We start from the raw sequence: 15,023 nt of genomic DNA, 5'->3' as shown, positions 1-15,023 counted from the left end.
TTTTGTCTTCCCTCGACCGATGCATGACTACAAGGTTTCAATTTTAATATTCACCAGATCTCCTCAAAGCGGCCGGGGCCCGAGCTTTCTCGTGCGCATGTGCAAGTGTCCAAGGGCTACATTCCTAAACATGGAATAGCTTTGAGTATTTTTTCATTCTGTGGGTTCTGGGGAACCACTGCGGGTACGTAGGGCGACAAACACCCCCTGACCAAAACCTGGCCTGAACGAGACGCAGAATAGGTACTCAACCCCTGACAGACTTCCTCTTTTCAAAATGGACGCTGAATTCACTTTTTACCTCGCAGATGCAACAGTTCGCAGCAACGAAACCAGATGCACAACCATTCAAGCACTGGGGACTACAACTAAAAAATTAGGGGAAGAAAAACCTCCAGCCGTACCCGCCGTGACGCTTGCTTCCGGGAAGGGGACCGGAAGCCGCTCCTCGATTCTGCGTCAAACCCGACTTCAGGGGCCGTCGTAAAAGTGTCGCCCCTCGTTTCTTGGACCGGCCACAGGTTTCCTCTGGTCTCCGGCCGGGGGTCTGGAACTGCGGGTGTCAGTTTCCCTCAAGATGGCGGACGAGGAGGCCGGGGGTGCGGAGAGGATGGAAGTCAGTACCGAGTTGCCTCAGACCCCTCAGCTCCTGGCATCTGTAAGTCCTTGTAGGCAAGTTCCTTTTGTCCCCCCCAAGTCCCTCCCTACCGCGCTCTGGAGGATGTCGGGCTTCACCCCTTTTCGCGGCTCTGGGGAGGGGGAGTCTTATGGATTGATCTGGAAGGAAGCCATCGAATAAAAGTTAGTCATTACCCACATTCCTGCCGACCAAGTCTACGGAATATAATGACTTTGTCATTTATTAGTCGTGACGAGTTCAAGCATGTCTCTAACATTAAGTAGAAAGAACTGGTGATGTTATTAGATGGTCTGGTGTGGGGGCTGAGGCGGGATTAGAGGAAAAGCCATTTTCCGATAGACGCAGTGCCAACCCCTCTTAATGACAGGAATCCAGGACGCTGCACCTAATGTTATATTGCATAGCTAGCTGGGTGGGGCCTGATAATGGCAGGGAATACTGCCACTGTCAACTCGTCAAGATACTGGGTGTAGGAATTGTAGTCCCTCGTTCTAGTGTCTTGAGAACCCCAAGCCTAACCCCTCGATGGAGAAACCCGTCGTCTTATTCTTATTAAGGGTGAAGAAACTTCCAGACATTTCGAATCAGAGCAGTACCATTAATTAATATCGCAGTCTATACTTTGCCCTTGTATTTTGAAAGAATGGGAAGGCAGAGACAGTGAGCAAATTTGAGTCTATAGTCTGGCCACAGGGAGAAAGCAGATGAGGAGGATAAGAGCTAGGGGGCAATATTGGGGAATGTTCTGGATGTCTCTGGGCATCTAGTGGGGAGATATACAGGAAATATTCAAATATCGATTTCTGCATAATATTACGTCTTATCACTTTGTCTTTATTGCTGCCTATAGAAAAATGTGGGATTACACCTCTTTCTGAAGTTTTTTGGTTTGTAGTTTCAATAAAAACATTTTTAGACTATTTTAATCATGCAAACACTTCAGCATTGTTTTATGAGAGAATAAAGTGAGCTCCAGAATTAAGAATCCACCCCAGGAACTGGGGAGACTGGCTGGGAGATAGAAACCAGGTAGGGAGGGAATTGGAATAAGGATTTGGCCAACTATAGCAGTGTGTGCAACCATCTTCTAGCTCAAACAGTAGCAGCCTCACTTCACTGCCAGTATTGAAGGAGGAAGCATCTATTTGAAATGAGAAGGTAGGGAAAATTGAGAAGCACCTGAAACATCTTAATGGTAGCTTGTGCATTCTACATCTTAGAAGCAGTACAGAAATTGTGTGGATAGAAGTGTTATTGTAATTTTGTATTGCCAAAGATGGCTAGTGTTTATTTAAAGGTTTGATATATTAATTCCTTCCAGGTGGTACAGTAAAACCTCATCAATCTAGACTCCACTTATTTTTAATTGGAGATAATGGTACAGAAATCAAGGTAGAATTAGGTTGCAAACTCTTTAATTCAAGAAATATTGGATTTCTTGGGGCAAGGCTGTAGGTTTTGCAAAGTAATGGGTAGATGTCAAGAGAAGTGTAATCGCCTGAGGGAACTCACAGTTTAGTGACACAGATAAGACAAGTGCTCAAAGAACTTTAATACAAGATAGGGTGATGTAAGTGGAAGAAGAACTGTGACAGGCCTCATGATCATTTTTTTGGCTTGGATCGCTCTATCTACTTAAGGATTCCAGGTATCTCTTTACTTTCCTTTTCTTTTTAAAGCTACTGTCTTCAATTTTATTCTGACAGTGGAGTAAGATACTGGCTTTCCAGTTTACTACTTATTTGCTGTTAAGTAAAATAAGCTCAGAGACTCTTTAACATTTGAATGATTTGTATTTTAAAGCACTTGGGAGGTAGGGAAAACAAAAATAATAAATATAGGACAGTTACAAGGTTTTAGAAATCTCACCAACTCCATTAGAGCCTTGTCCTTGGTTATACTTTCTGTTATCCTTAAATCATACTTTCTTCTTAAACCCCAGGTCATTTCTCTGTCATACTGCTATCAAAAGCATGAAGGCTCTCAAATTCCTAATATCACCTAACATGCAATTAAGGTGAAATAATAGATATGAATTATTGGACATTTATAAAAGTCATTGCTTAAGAATCATTAGAGGAGTTGATTTTGTAGGTCCGGGGTGGAGAATTTTCACAAGCATGCCCAGCTGATTCTGAGGTCCTGGTCTGTGAGCCACACTTTGAGTAAGACTTAACTAGACATTTGGAAATTCTCAATACAGAGTTGACAGTTGAGATTGTGGAAATGAAGAAGATCTTTGAGGAGAAAAGTGTGTGTGTGTGTGTGTGTGTGTGTGTGCATGCATGCATGAGCACATACACACAGGGAGAGAGGGAAAGAAGAGAGGGAGAAGGACTAGGGACAGGAATGATTGAATTTCAGGGATAGAAGATGGAGGAAGAACCAGAGAAGGACCTAGAAAGGGAGCAGCCAAGCAAGTAGGAGGGGAGAGTAGTACGGTGCCATAGGGTCTAGTTTCTAAGAGAGAGGGTGGTTTATTGGGTCCAGAAGATAAGGACTGAGAAAAACTGGGAATTCAGAGAGTATATGGGGTGGTTTGACAGAACTTCTGCCTTCTGTCTACTTTGACTGGATTTTCTTTCCTAAGTCAATCTCAGAAGGTGTCTCCTGGCTTGGTACTAAGGTCTTTGCTTTTTCCTGTCTACCCCCTCTGCCTATGTGATTTCATCCAGTTCTTTGGCTTTAAATACCATTGGTATGCATTCAGTTCCCAAATTCATATCTCTAGGTCATCTCACCTCTGAACTCCAGAGTCAAAAATTCAACTACTTGCCTACTTGACATAGCCACTTGGATGTCTGATAAGTGTTTCAAACAGGGGGAGCAATTAGGAAGCTACTGCTATAACCTAAGCCTTAGCTGATGGTGGTTTGTACTAGAGAGACATCACTGGAGATAAAGAGAAGTGGATAGATTTGAGAGAGATTTTGGAGGTATGGTAGAAGCAAAAAAATTTGCTAATGGATTAGGCATGAGGATAAAAGGGAAGAAACAAATCACATCTGGATCCTCAGTTTTTGGCTTAAGCATTCATGGCCATGGTTGGTCATATTCTGAGAGAAAGGACCAGGTTTGGAGAGGGGAAAGAAGGGAGGCTGATCAAGAATTTTGTTATCCCTGTCTCATGGCACTTCCGTAATAGCTCTCGAACACAAACAACTCTCTCTGTCTCCACTCCACCTCTCTAGTCCTAGCCACCATCTGTTGCCTAGGCAACTGGAGTGGCCTCTTAACTGGTTCTCTTTGCTTCCATTTCCGCCCTCTTCCAGTTTATTTTCCACAGATCAACCTGAGTAATCTTTTTAAGACTAATTCAGATCATGTCAGCCTCCTGCCTAAATCCTTCAGTGGCTTCCCATTTTACTTGGAATAAAATCTAAACTCATTACAGGTCTTTCAAGATCCTGCATGATCTGGCTCCTATGTCTCCCCCTCATTTCCTGTTATTTCTCCTCATTTAGTGTTAGCTACACTGGCCTGTTAGTTTCTAAAACAAGCACAAGATCTATCTTGCTCTAGGGCCTGTGCCTTTGCTTGCTGTTCTTTTTTCCAAGAGTGTTTTTCCTCTGCTTTTTCTTGATACTTACCCAGTCTAAAAGATGGGTTCTTCTTATCCTTCTGTGTGTAAGCACCCTGTTTATTTCCTTTACTGCACTTATTACAATCTGTAATTACTATGTTGTCTTTATTATTTAAATATCTGTCTCTCCCACCAGAATGCAAGCTCTGTGAAGACAAGGATCATGTCTGACTTGTCCACTGATATGTCCCAGTATGCGTTTGCAATAGCCGACATTTACATACTCTTAATGAATAACTGAGAATCAACATTAGTGATTTATTTTAACAAGATTGGTAGTGATTGGGAGAGGGAGTTGTGGAGGAAGATGGGAAATGAGGGGGCATATTAGGATAGTACCTAACATTGGGGTCCAGGCTGAAGGTGGGGGGTGTAGGAAAAGCCAAAACAGGAATTCTGTGGGGAATTGATGGGATTTGAGTTATTAAAAGTTATGATGTTGACATAAACGGAAGACCTGAACATTATGGTCAGCAAGGGATTTTGGAGTTTGAGAACATGGAGGTACATCAGGTTTTGTGATGGTAGAGCCAGGTTAGATGAGCATCTTTGCATTCCTAGAGCACCCTTTTCATACTCCTGTTGTATGCAGCATGTCTCAGGCTGTCCTGAGCATTGCCTGTTTGCTGCCTGTCTTTCCTTCTAGACAAGAAACTCCTTGAGAGCATAAGCTGTTTCTTGTTCACACCTGTATCTCCAGTACCTAACACATTGCTTCAAAATTTTTGTTGAATGCATGCACGAATGAATGAATGAGGAGACAATAACTCAGGTGGAGTGGAAGTGGAAGTAATTGGAGTTGAGGCGGTTAGGCTAAAAGGTTTAAAGAGGAATTTAAAAAAATTAACATTATTGAGTTATATTTTAAGTACAATAAAATGCTTCCATTTTAAGTGTTTTGGTTGATGAGTTTTGATAAATGTATACACCTGTGTAACTATTGCTAAATTGGGGGTACAGAACATTTCCATTACTCCCAAAGTTATACTGTCTCCAAATGGGGGGATTTTAGTTTGTTTTTTTTTTAAGTTTAATATTGTTATGTTTCCACAATAATCATTATGAACATCGAGAAAAAATTTACCTACAATCTCATATGTGTAGTGGATCTTTAAAAGATAAAAATTTGTTTTGATAGTTGACCTTAAAATACTGAGATGGGGCACCTGGCTGGCTTAGTCAATGGAGCACGTGACTCTTAATCTCAGGGTTGTGAGTTCGAGCTCCACGTTGCGCATACAGATTACTTAAAAAAAAAACAACAACTTAAAGAAAAAAGTAAAATACTAAGATATAGAAGAAGGAATAAGAAGTTATATGTTATTTTCAGTGGTGATATTTCTTAGAAATTGAAATCTATATCATTTTAGGCCAGAGCACAGCTTTTTTTTTTTTCTTCAAGATTTTATTTATCTGACAGAGAGACACAGTGAGAGAGGGAACACAAGCAGGGGGAGTGGGAGAGGGAGAAGCAGGCTTCCCGCCGAGCAGGGAGCCCAATGTGGGGCTCGATCCCAGGACCCTGGGATCATGACCTGAGCCGAAGGCAGACGCTTAATGACTGAACCACCCAGGTGCCTGCACAACTTTCTATAGTAAGGACACACTTACAATGAGAAAACTAGGATGAAAACCAAGGTCTCTTGAGTCCTGAATGAAGTGCTTTGTCACCAGATCATAGCAGGGCCTGTTGCCTGTTGTTTTTTCATCATCATCTCCTAATTTTGGTTGTGGATAGCTAAGGAAAATTCTGATTTTCAGTATCAGACTCTATAGACCCAAATATGAAGTTGAGGTGTAAAACTGCAGATTAGAGTGATAGATTCAGTCCCACTATCTGTAATAGTCTATAGGGAAGAATAGTAATTTAGTGTGGATAAGCTGGTGCTGAAGATGGACTGCTTATGTTTAATAACAGACATTGTCCTGCAAATAAAGAGGTTTTTGTCCTCAATAATGCATGGAGAGACTGGGTAGATATGTGTATAAATCACTGATACAGGATGAACCAATACAGTGTCCTGACCTATTCTCTTCGTGTGTGCTGGCCTTAAGGGTTATTTCAGATTTCCCTTGCCATCATTTTACCCATTTCTCTACAGGTGCTAATCATACACTGTGCTCTGTGAAAGTTTCTTTAAGCTTTTAACTCATTGCTTCGGGTGACTTAAGACAAAATATTTTTAAAAATTTTTTTATTGTTATGTTAATCACCATATATTACATCATTAGTTTTTGATGTAGTGTTCCATGATTCATTGTTTGTGCATAACACCCAGTGCTCCACGCAGAATGTGCCCTCTTTAATACCCATCACCAGGCTAACTCATCCCCCCACCCCCCTCCCCTCTAGAACCCTCAGTTTGTTTTTCAGAGTCCATCATCTCTCATGGTTCGTCTCCCCATCCGACTTACTCCCCTTCATTCTTCCCCTCCTGCTGTCTTCTTTTTTTTTTTTCTTAACATATGTTGCATTATTTGTTTCAGAAGTACAGATCTGTGATTCAACAGTCTTGCACAATTCACAGTGCTCACCATAGCACATACCCTCCCCAGTGTCTATCACCCAGCCACCCCATCCCTCCCACCCCCCACCACTCCAACAACCCTCAGTTTGTTTCCTGAGATTAAGAATTCCTCATCTCAGTGAGGTCATATGATACATGTCTTTCTCTGATTGACTTATTTCACTCAGCATAACACTTTCCAGTTCCATCCACGTCGTTGCAAATGGCAAGATCTCATTCCTTTTGATGGCTGCATAATATTCCATTGTGTATATATACCACATCTTCTTTATCCATTCATCTGTTGATGGACATCTTGGCTCTTTCCACAGTTTGGCTCTTGTGGACATTGCTGCTATAAACTTTGGGGTGCACGTACCCCTTCGGATCCCTACATTTGTATCTTTGGGGTAAATACCCAGTAGTGCAATTGCTGGATCGTATGGTAGCTCTATTTTCAACTGTTTAAGGAACCTCCATACTGTTTTCCAGAGTGGTTGCACCAGCTTGCATTCCCACCAACAGTGTAGGAGGGTTCCCCTTTCTCCGCATCCCCGCCAACATCTGTCGTTTCCTGACTTGTTAATTTTAGCCATTCTGACTGGTGTGAGGTGGTATCTCATTGAGGTTTTGATTTGGATTTCCCTGATGCCGAGTGATGTGGAGCACTTTTTCATGAGTCTGTTGGCCATTTGGATGTTAAGACAAAATATTAAGACCTCTTTAGTCCCAGGTGATTTTCTGTGAACTCCTATGTGTTCTTTTAAGGTATTCTGAGTTAACATGCCTCCTATTGAAGAAACAATTGTTATTTGATGAGTTTGGTTTTTTTTAAAGCATTTGGTAAGCCTTTTTTTTCAATGTTAAGTTGCACCCTATAATAGACTAAGTGCTTATGGAAATATGCTGTACTAAATAAATGTTACTGAATGACTCTAGAAGAGTTATTGTGCTTCCCTAAGTGCCTACTTGCTATCCGGGAATGATATAGGCCCTGTCCAGGATGGAGTCTGTTGTTAATCACTTGAATATAATAATTCTCCTTCTAATAGTTTACTTAATGTCATTCTTCAGAACAAAGTCTATTTGACTTGTTTGGAGGAGTGGGGCTTAACCACTTAACTGTGTCTTTATGGACTACTTTTAAAAATGCCTTTGAACTTTTGGTATTTATGGGTAAGCTAGAATGACTTGAGAACAGGAAGAAAAATCTTTTAATTTATCCATTTATTTTTATATACACACACACTCTACTTTGTAGTCTAAGAAAGGATTTTAGTCCATTTGCAAATATATATTCAGTACAGTAGAAAGAGGATATGAGATGTGTACCTCACACTTTAGGAAAGCAGATTTCATTGTTCCAAAGATTTCAAGGAAAGCTTAGAAAATTGGAGCATGAACCTATGATCAGAGAAGAAAAAGGAAGAGAATGACTTAGGAGGAACAGAATGCTTTTAAAAACTAAATTCTGACAGTATGCTTGTGTATTATCTTAAAAGAAAAGAGAGGGGACTTATTTGTCACATGACTCTATATTTGACCCTGGCTTATTTTATCAATGCCATGAAGACATAGTATACTTATCATATTTACGAACAACACAAAGCTGGCAGAGATAAGAAATACGTTATAGGACACATATACAAAAAATCTCCTTAGTCTGAATATTGCATCAAAACTAACAAAGTGAAATTTAATTGTGGTGAAAGTACCGTCTTATACCTTGGACTAGGTATTTGTATATAGGACCAGGTCTCTTATATGTGATTGACCTAAGGGTTTTAGTTGTCTGCAAACCTATAAGTCATAATATGATGTGGCTGCCAAAAAAAAAGAATGTGACCTTTTTGAGCAGTTAAGTACCCTGGATAAGGAAGGTAAGAAACAGTCCCACTCCTCTATACAGAGGCACATTGTGCATGTTCCATAAAAGAGTAATCAACATAGAGAGTAGTCTGAATACCATGGCATTAGGGATGGCCAAATGTCATTTCTAGGGATGGACAGATTTCTTTAGTTTCTATGTTCCAGTGTAGCTCCAGAGTAAAGAGACCAATGAGAGACTTAATAGTTCTTATTTGAAAGGTTGTTCAATGAAAGAACAGAGTAAATTGTATGGATTTCAGGCAATATAGGATAAAAATTACAGGAGAGTAGATTTTGGCTTAATTATGAGCTGTAAGAATGAACATTGGCTGAAAGGAAGTGTTCAGACAGGCTTAGGGAACTAATCAGATATGTTATAGATAGGATTCCTCATGGGGTATGCAGTGGAACTAGGGGTTTTGCTGTTATTGTTTGCTTGTGTTTATGAAACTTTATGAATTTGTCAGATAGTATTACAAAAAAACTTTGTGTAACCAAAAGATTTCTTGATGCCTGTAGATACTCCGATTACACTCATCCAGTACTTGCTATGAACAATCCTAGAGCCTCTAGATTATGTTACTACTTTAAAACAGAAGAGTTGGAAAAAGAGTTTCAGGCAATCTGAAGCCTTGTAGATGTCAGCAGTTGTCTAAGGAAGTGTAAGTTGTGGTTTGAACAAAAAGAACGTTCTAAAAGTACGTTCCTTTTTCAGAATGGTGTTCCCAAACGGGCATCCAAGTCCCTGGGTCAGAATTGAGAACATATCTTAATCTCCATAGGGATGAGGAAAATGTTTGGAATGTTTGGGAATTTAAATGTTCTGAGAACTTGTTTTTACAGAACAGTCAATTAAGAAAACCTTCTCTGAACTCCAAATGTCGAAAAAAATTTTTTTTCCTTCTGGACATTGAAATTAAAAATTCTTAATTTTGTGATAGACATTGGGGAGGATATGTGCTATGGTGAGTGCTTTGAATTGTGTAAGACTGTTGGATCACAGAACCTGTACCACTGAAGCAAATAATACATTATATGTTAAAAAAAAAAAAAGAAGATAGCAGGAAGGGAAAAATGAAGGGGGGATATCGGAGGGGGAGACGAACCATGAGAGACTATGGACTCTGAGAAACAAACTGAGGGTTCTAGAGGGGAGGGGAGGTGGGGGGATGGGTTAGCCCAGTGATGGGTATTAAAGAGGGCACGTTCTGCATGGAGCACTGGGTGTTGTATGCAAACAATGAATCATGGAACACTACATCAAAAACTAATGATGTAATGTATGGTGATTAACATAACATAATAAAAAAATAAAAAATAAAATTCTTAATTTTATTATCTGAAGTGGGTAAAAATATTAAAACAACCAAACAAATAAATAAGAAAATCAAGCTAGGCTACTCCAGGCACCAATAATTCCTGAACATGTCACCCAATAAAATACATGCTGTGTAGTTTTTCTTATCTGGAAACAAAATCAAATCTTAGTTGAAAAAGATTTTTCATAGATGTGGCAGTCATCTAGGAAAAAGTCTTCATGAAAGAGTGAAATTATACTTTATCTCCTATAAGAATTCTATAGTTTTAGAAGGCTTAATGTCAGTATTTGCTTTGTTCTCTCTAGCAAGAAATCTATAACATTCAGCAATGACTGAGAACTTTTTTTTCTTTAAAGATTTTATTTATTTATTTATTTAGAGAGAGAGAGCGAGAGCATGCGAGCAGGGGGGAGGGGCAGAGGGAGAGGAAGAGCATCTCAAGCAGACTCCTCACTGAGCACAGAGCCTGATGTGGGCTGAATCCCACAACCCTGAGATCATGACCTGAGCCGAAATCAAGAGTCGGACACTTAACCAATTGAGCCACCGAGGTGCCCCAAGAGAACTTTTGTTAAGTATTTGTGGTGGGCCTGTGGTGATACAGGGATTTGGAAGGTGGTGTTCCTCCCTTCAGGAATTTATAGTCTGGGTGAAGAGGCTAGGTGTACACATATAAAGATAATTAATGTTATCTGACAGAGGTATTGGTACTGAATGAGTCAGAGGTATTGGTACTGAATGAGTACCTCCTTCAGTAAGTGCTGTATTGGAGTTACAGGGGAGAGAAATTTTCTTAGGCTGATCAGTGTAGTAGTCAGAGAGGAGTGCCTTGAGTTTGATGGACTTTAAGGAATAACTCCCAGTGGGGATGGAAGGATCGAGAGCTAGCGGTAAGATCCCTGGAGAGGGCATTTAAGGCATCAATACCCAGACATTCTGCCCAAATCAACCAACAGTATAAAGATAACATTTTGAAATATTAGTTCACACTGGAATGCCTGGGTGACTCAGTTGGTTAAGCATCTGCTCAGGTCATGATCCCAGGGTTCTGGGATTGAGTCCCACATTGGGCTCCTTGTTCAGTGGGGAGCCTGCTTCTCCCTCCCCTACTCCCCCTGCTTGTGTTCCCTCTCTTGCTGTCTCTCTCTCTCTCTCTCTCTCTCTCTCTATCAAATAAATAAAATCTTTAAAAAAATAAGAATAAAATATAAGTTCACACCAAGACATGTAATGACAGAGATACAATTTAAGAATATTTAGTAGTACACAGGAACGTTAGGCAGATGTTAGTGAAGAGGCTTCATTTGGAGGAAAGAAATAAAAAGAAGACAAAACTATGTTTCTTGTTTTGTTTTATGATTAAAATGAAATTGATTAGTTAAAAAAAAGATAGTAGGAAGGGAAAAATGAAGGGGGGGAAATCAGAGGGGGAGACGAACCATGAGAGACTATGGACTCTGAGAAAGAAACTGAGGGTTTTAGAGGGGAGGGGGTGGGGGGATGGGTTAGCCCGGTGATGGGTATTAAGGAGGGCATGTATTGAATGGAGCACTGGGTGTTATACGCAAACAATGAATCATGGAACACTACATCAAAAACTAATGATGTATGATGACTAACATAATAAAATAAAATTTAAAAAAATGAAATTGATTAGTTTAAGGGTAAATTTAAAAGTACTGTGTACTTACATTTGGTTGAGTATAATGAGCACTGAACTCTAGGAGTTAGGATATCTAACTTCTGTTCCTGACTCTGATGCCAATTGGTTATTCAGTCTTGGAAAAGACAATTTACTTCCCTCTGTGACTCATGTTTTTCATCTATAAGATGCGAGACTTGAACCAGAAGATCCCTTAGGTTTTGGTGACTGTCAGATTTCTCATGTTCTTCAAAGTATTCTTCAAAAACTTGAACTAATTCTGTGCCTTCCATAATTAGATAACACAGAAAAATTTTTAATTTGGTGTATAGCAGTAAACATACAGGATTTTTTTTTTTTTATTTAGTACTGTTTGGAGAAAAGAACCTTAGGTATACCATAGAACATTAGGTATTCTTTATTTCATAGTTACAGTTGTTGCTGGATTTGTGGAGGAAACAAGTTGTTGGTCTGTGCGTACCCTAGAAAAGTTGGGAGTTAGAATACTGGAAGGTATAGATGGTTTTTTTTAAGGTTTTAGTAAAATATTTTTAATTTTACAATTAAAAAATTCCCCCAAATATGGAAAATATCACTAAGAATATTATTCATATTAGGTAAGCAAATGTATACATTCTGTGAAAATATGCCGAACTCTCACTACCTACTGCTGTTAACATTTTGGTGTATATTCCTCCTGATTTTTTCCCCTCATATAAAATATTTAGCCACAGTGAGATTTTATACATACTGCTTCGTAACCTGCTTTACCAAACTGTATATTATTAATTGCTTTCTATATTAGTAAATAATCATCTTCAGTTTTGGTTCTTTTTTCTTTTTATTTTGAACTCATTTTAGACTTACAGAAAAGTTGTAAAAATAGCAGAAACAGTTCTCTTATGTCCTTCACACCTGCATTCCCTAATGTTAGCATCTTACATAACCATAATATAATTATCAGGGACAGGAAATTAATATTGATAGTAACTAAACTATAGACCTTATTTGAATTATAATAGTTTTCCCACTGACATTAAATATTTTTCTGTTCCAGGATCCTATCTAGTATCTCACATTACATTTAGTTATTTCTCCTTTGTTGCCTCTGGTCTGTGATAGGGTCTTATTTTCTTCATAGTCTTTTCAAGTTTGTAACAGTATCTTGTTCTTGCCTTGTTTTTCATGACCTTGACATTTTTGAAGAATTTTGAAAAATTATTTTGTAGAATGTTCCTCAGTTTGGATTGATGTTTTCTCATGATTATAATGAGGCTATGCATTTTTGGCAAAAATAACACAAAAGTGATACCATAGCCTTCTCAGTGTATCATATTCAGGGATTTTTGGTATCATTATTCTTACAACTGGTGATACTTATGTTAATCACTTGGTTAAGTTGGTATCTGCAGGGTTTCTCTACTTTAAACTTTTTACCTTTTCCCTTATAGTTAATAAGTATCTGCAGGGAGATATTTTGAGACTATTTGGCATCACTTTTTTTTAAAGATTTTTTATTTTTAAGTAATCTCTATACCCCATATGGGGCTCAAACTTACAACCCTGAGATCAGGAGTCACATGCTCCACCGACTGAGCCACTCCAGCACCCCAGTGACTCTCCTTTTTATCTCTTAAACTATGTACTTTGAAATTTGCTTTTAAAATTTACATAAATAACTTTTTATTATATAATTCTGTGAGTTTTGATATTTGCCAGCAGTTGTGTAACCATCATCATAATACAGGTATGGAACAATTCCATTGCACTCCAAAATTCCCTCACTTCAGGGGCACCTTGCATGGCTCAGTCAGTTAAGTGTCTGCTTTCGACTCAGGTCATGATCTCACGGTCCTAGGATCAAGCCCCGTGTTGGGCTCCCTGCTTAGCAGGGGAGTCTGCTTCTCCCTCTGTGCCTCCCTCCACTCCTGCTCTCTCAAATTAATAAAATCTTAAAAAAAAAGTTTCCTCACTTCTATTTTGTAGTAAACCCCTGGCAACCACTGTGTAGTCCTTTGTCTTGCTACTAGTTTTGCCTTTTCCAGAATGTCATATAAATGGAATCATACAGTACATAGCCTTTAACATTTTAAATTATTTTTTTAGAATATAACTTTAATGTGAACAAATACAAAACTATGTATAAATGCCAGTTTTTACATAACTGTGAGACAAACATGAAATACCATAGCTAGCCCATTTCAAATGAATAATATTAATTTAATTAGAAGGATGTTAAGTGCAACTAAATTGTCAGTGTTGGGTTGATAGTAGAGATCTGTGCATTCAACCTTCTGTTTCCCTTACCTCTGTTCATTTAAGCTTGCTGTTACTGAGTGCCATCGAGAATTGGTCAGGCTGGGCTGGTCGGGTGGTTTAGGGTAATCATACCTCACATTTAAGCCCAAATGAGTAATCCCCAAATGTCTTTTTTTAACAGGGCATTTCTTGATACTTGGAAAGCTGTCTTGTTTGAAGATAAGAGTGGAATGGTGGTGTTATTGAAACCTGCATATAGTGTCTATGAAACCCCATGATGGGAATCAGGAATTTGGCACAGAGATGAGCTCTGCTCAGTTCACACAGATGCTGTCACTATGAACATGTCCCCAATTGCTAAGAGGCATACATAGCCTTTTGAGTTAGACTGCTTTTACAATAATAGATTTTGATGTTGCATGTATTGATAACTTACTTTTTTTTATTGCTGAGCAGTATTCCATGGTTTGGCTGTAACACAGTTTGTTCCTAATTCACCAGTTGAAGGACAATTGGGTTATTTCTGGGTTTTGGCAATTTAAAGCTGCTATAGCATTCGTGTATACTTTTTTGTGTGAACATAAGTTTTCATTTCTTAGGTAGATTCTTAAGAGTTTGATTGCTGGGTCATAAGGTAAGTATATGTTTAACTGTAAGGAAACTACCAAACTCTTTTGTAAAGTGGCTATACCATTTTCAGTTCCTATCAGCATTTTCCTTTTCCAGTTTTCTGGATCCTGTTGATATTGTTAGTTTTATATTTTATTTTTTATCTACACCTTAATATAATAGGTTGTGTAAGGGTATCTCACTGTCATTTTAATTTGCATTTCTCTAATGACTAATGATGTTGAACATGTTTTCATGTACAGATAAGCCATCTGAAATAGTTTCTTTTAAAGAGCAGAAGGGTTTAGGTGTACTTTTTGATGAGTCTAATTTACCCATTTTCTTTTATGTTTAGTGCTTTTGGCATTCTAAAAACTCTTTTGCACTCATTCATTTTTATTTCTCAGTAAATGTTATGGTTCCTTAAAACAATTAAACTAAGACTGGGGAATGCTTTGTCTGTACAGCACATGACTGGTAATAGAATTGTCTTCACAGACCAGGAGTTGCCCATTCCTCTTGGAGTAATGAGTAATTCTCATCCAATACAGCTGCTCTTTCTTTTTCCAGGTATATGTGGTATGTGGGCAACCAC

The 15,023-nt window shown here is 38.8% G+C and overlaps 1 protein-coding gene across 3 annotated transcripts in view; it reads left to right on the top strand.

The window, feature by feature from the left end:
* Positions 1-418: 418 nt before the first annotated feature.
* The window catches only part of UBR1 (ubiquitin protein ligase E3 component n-recognin 1), a 152,574-nt gene continuing 137,969 nt past the window's right edge, over positions 419-15,023 (top strand). For 2 of the 3 annotated variants that reach the window (XM_027570929.2, XM_027570930.2), the window contains exon 1: positions 421-658. In XM_027570929.2, coding sequence (XP_027426730.1) covers positions 578-658 — 81 coding nt within the window. In that variant the 5' untranslated portion in view covers positions 421-577. Of the gene's footprint in view, positions 659-15,023 lie in introns of all 3 variants that reach the window. The other variant, XM_027570931.2, reaches the window with a different exon arrangement.

The sequence above is a fragment of the Zalophus californianus genome, chromosome 6 (genome assembly GCF_009762305.2).
Source record: "Zalophus californianus isolate mZalCal1 chromosome 6, mZalCal1.pri.v2, whole genome shotgun sequence".
Lineage (NCBI taxonomy): Eukaryota > Metazoa > Chordata > Mammalia > Carnivora > Otariidae > Zalophus > Zalophus californianus.
This window is presented reverse-complemented; position numbering and strand designations above follow the sequence as displayed.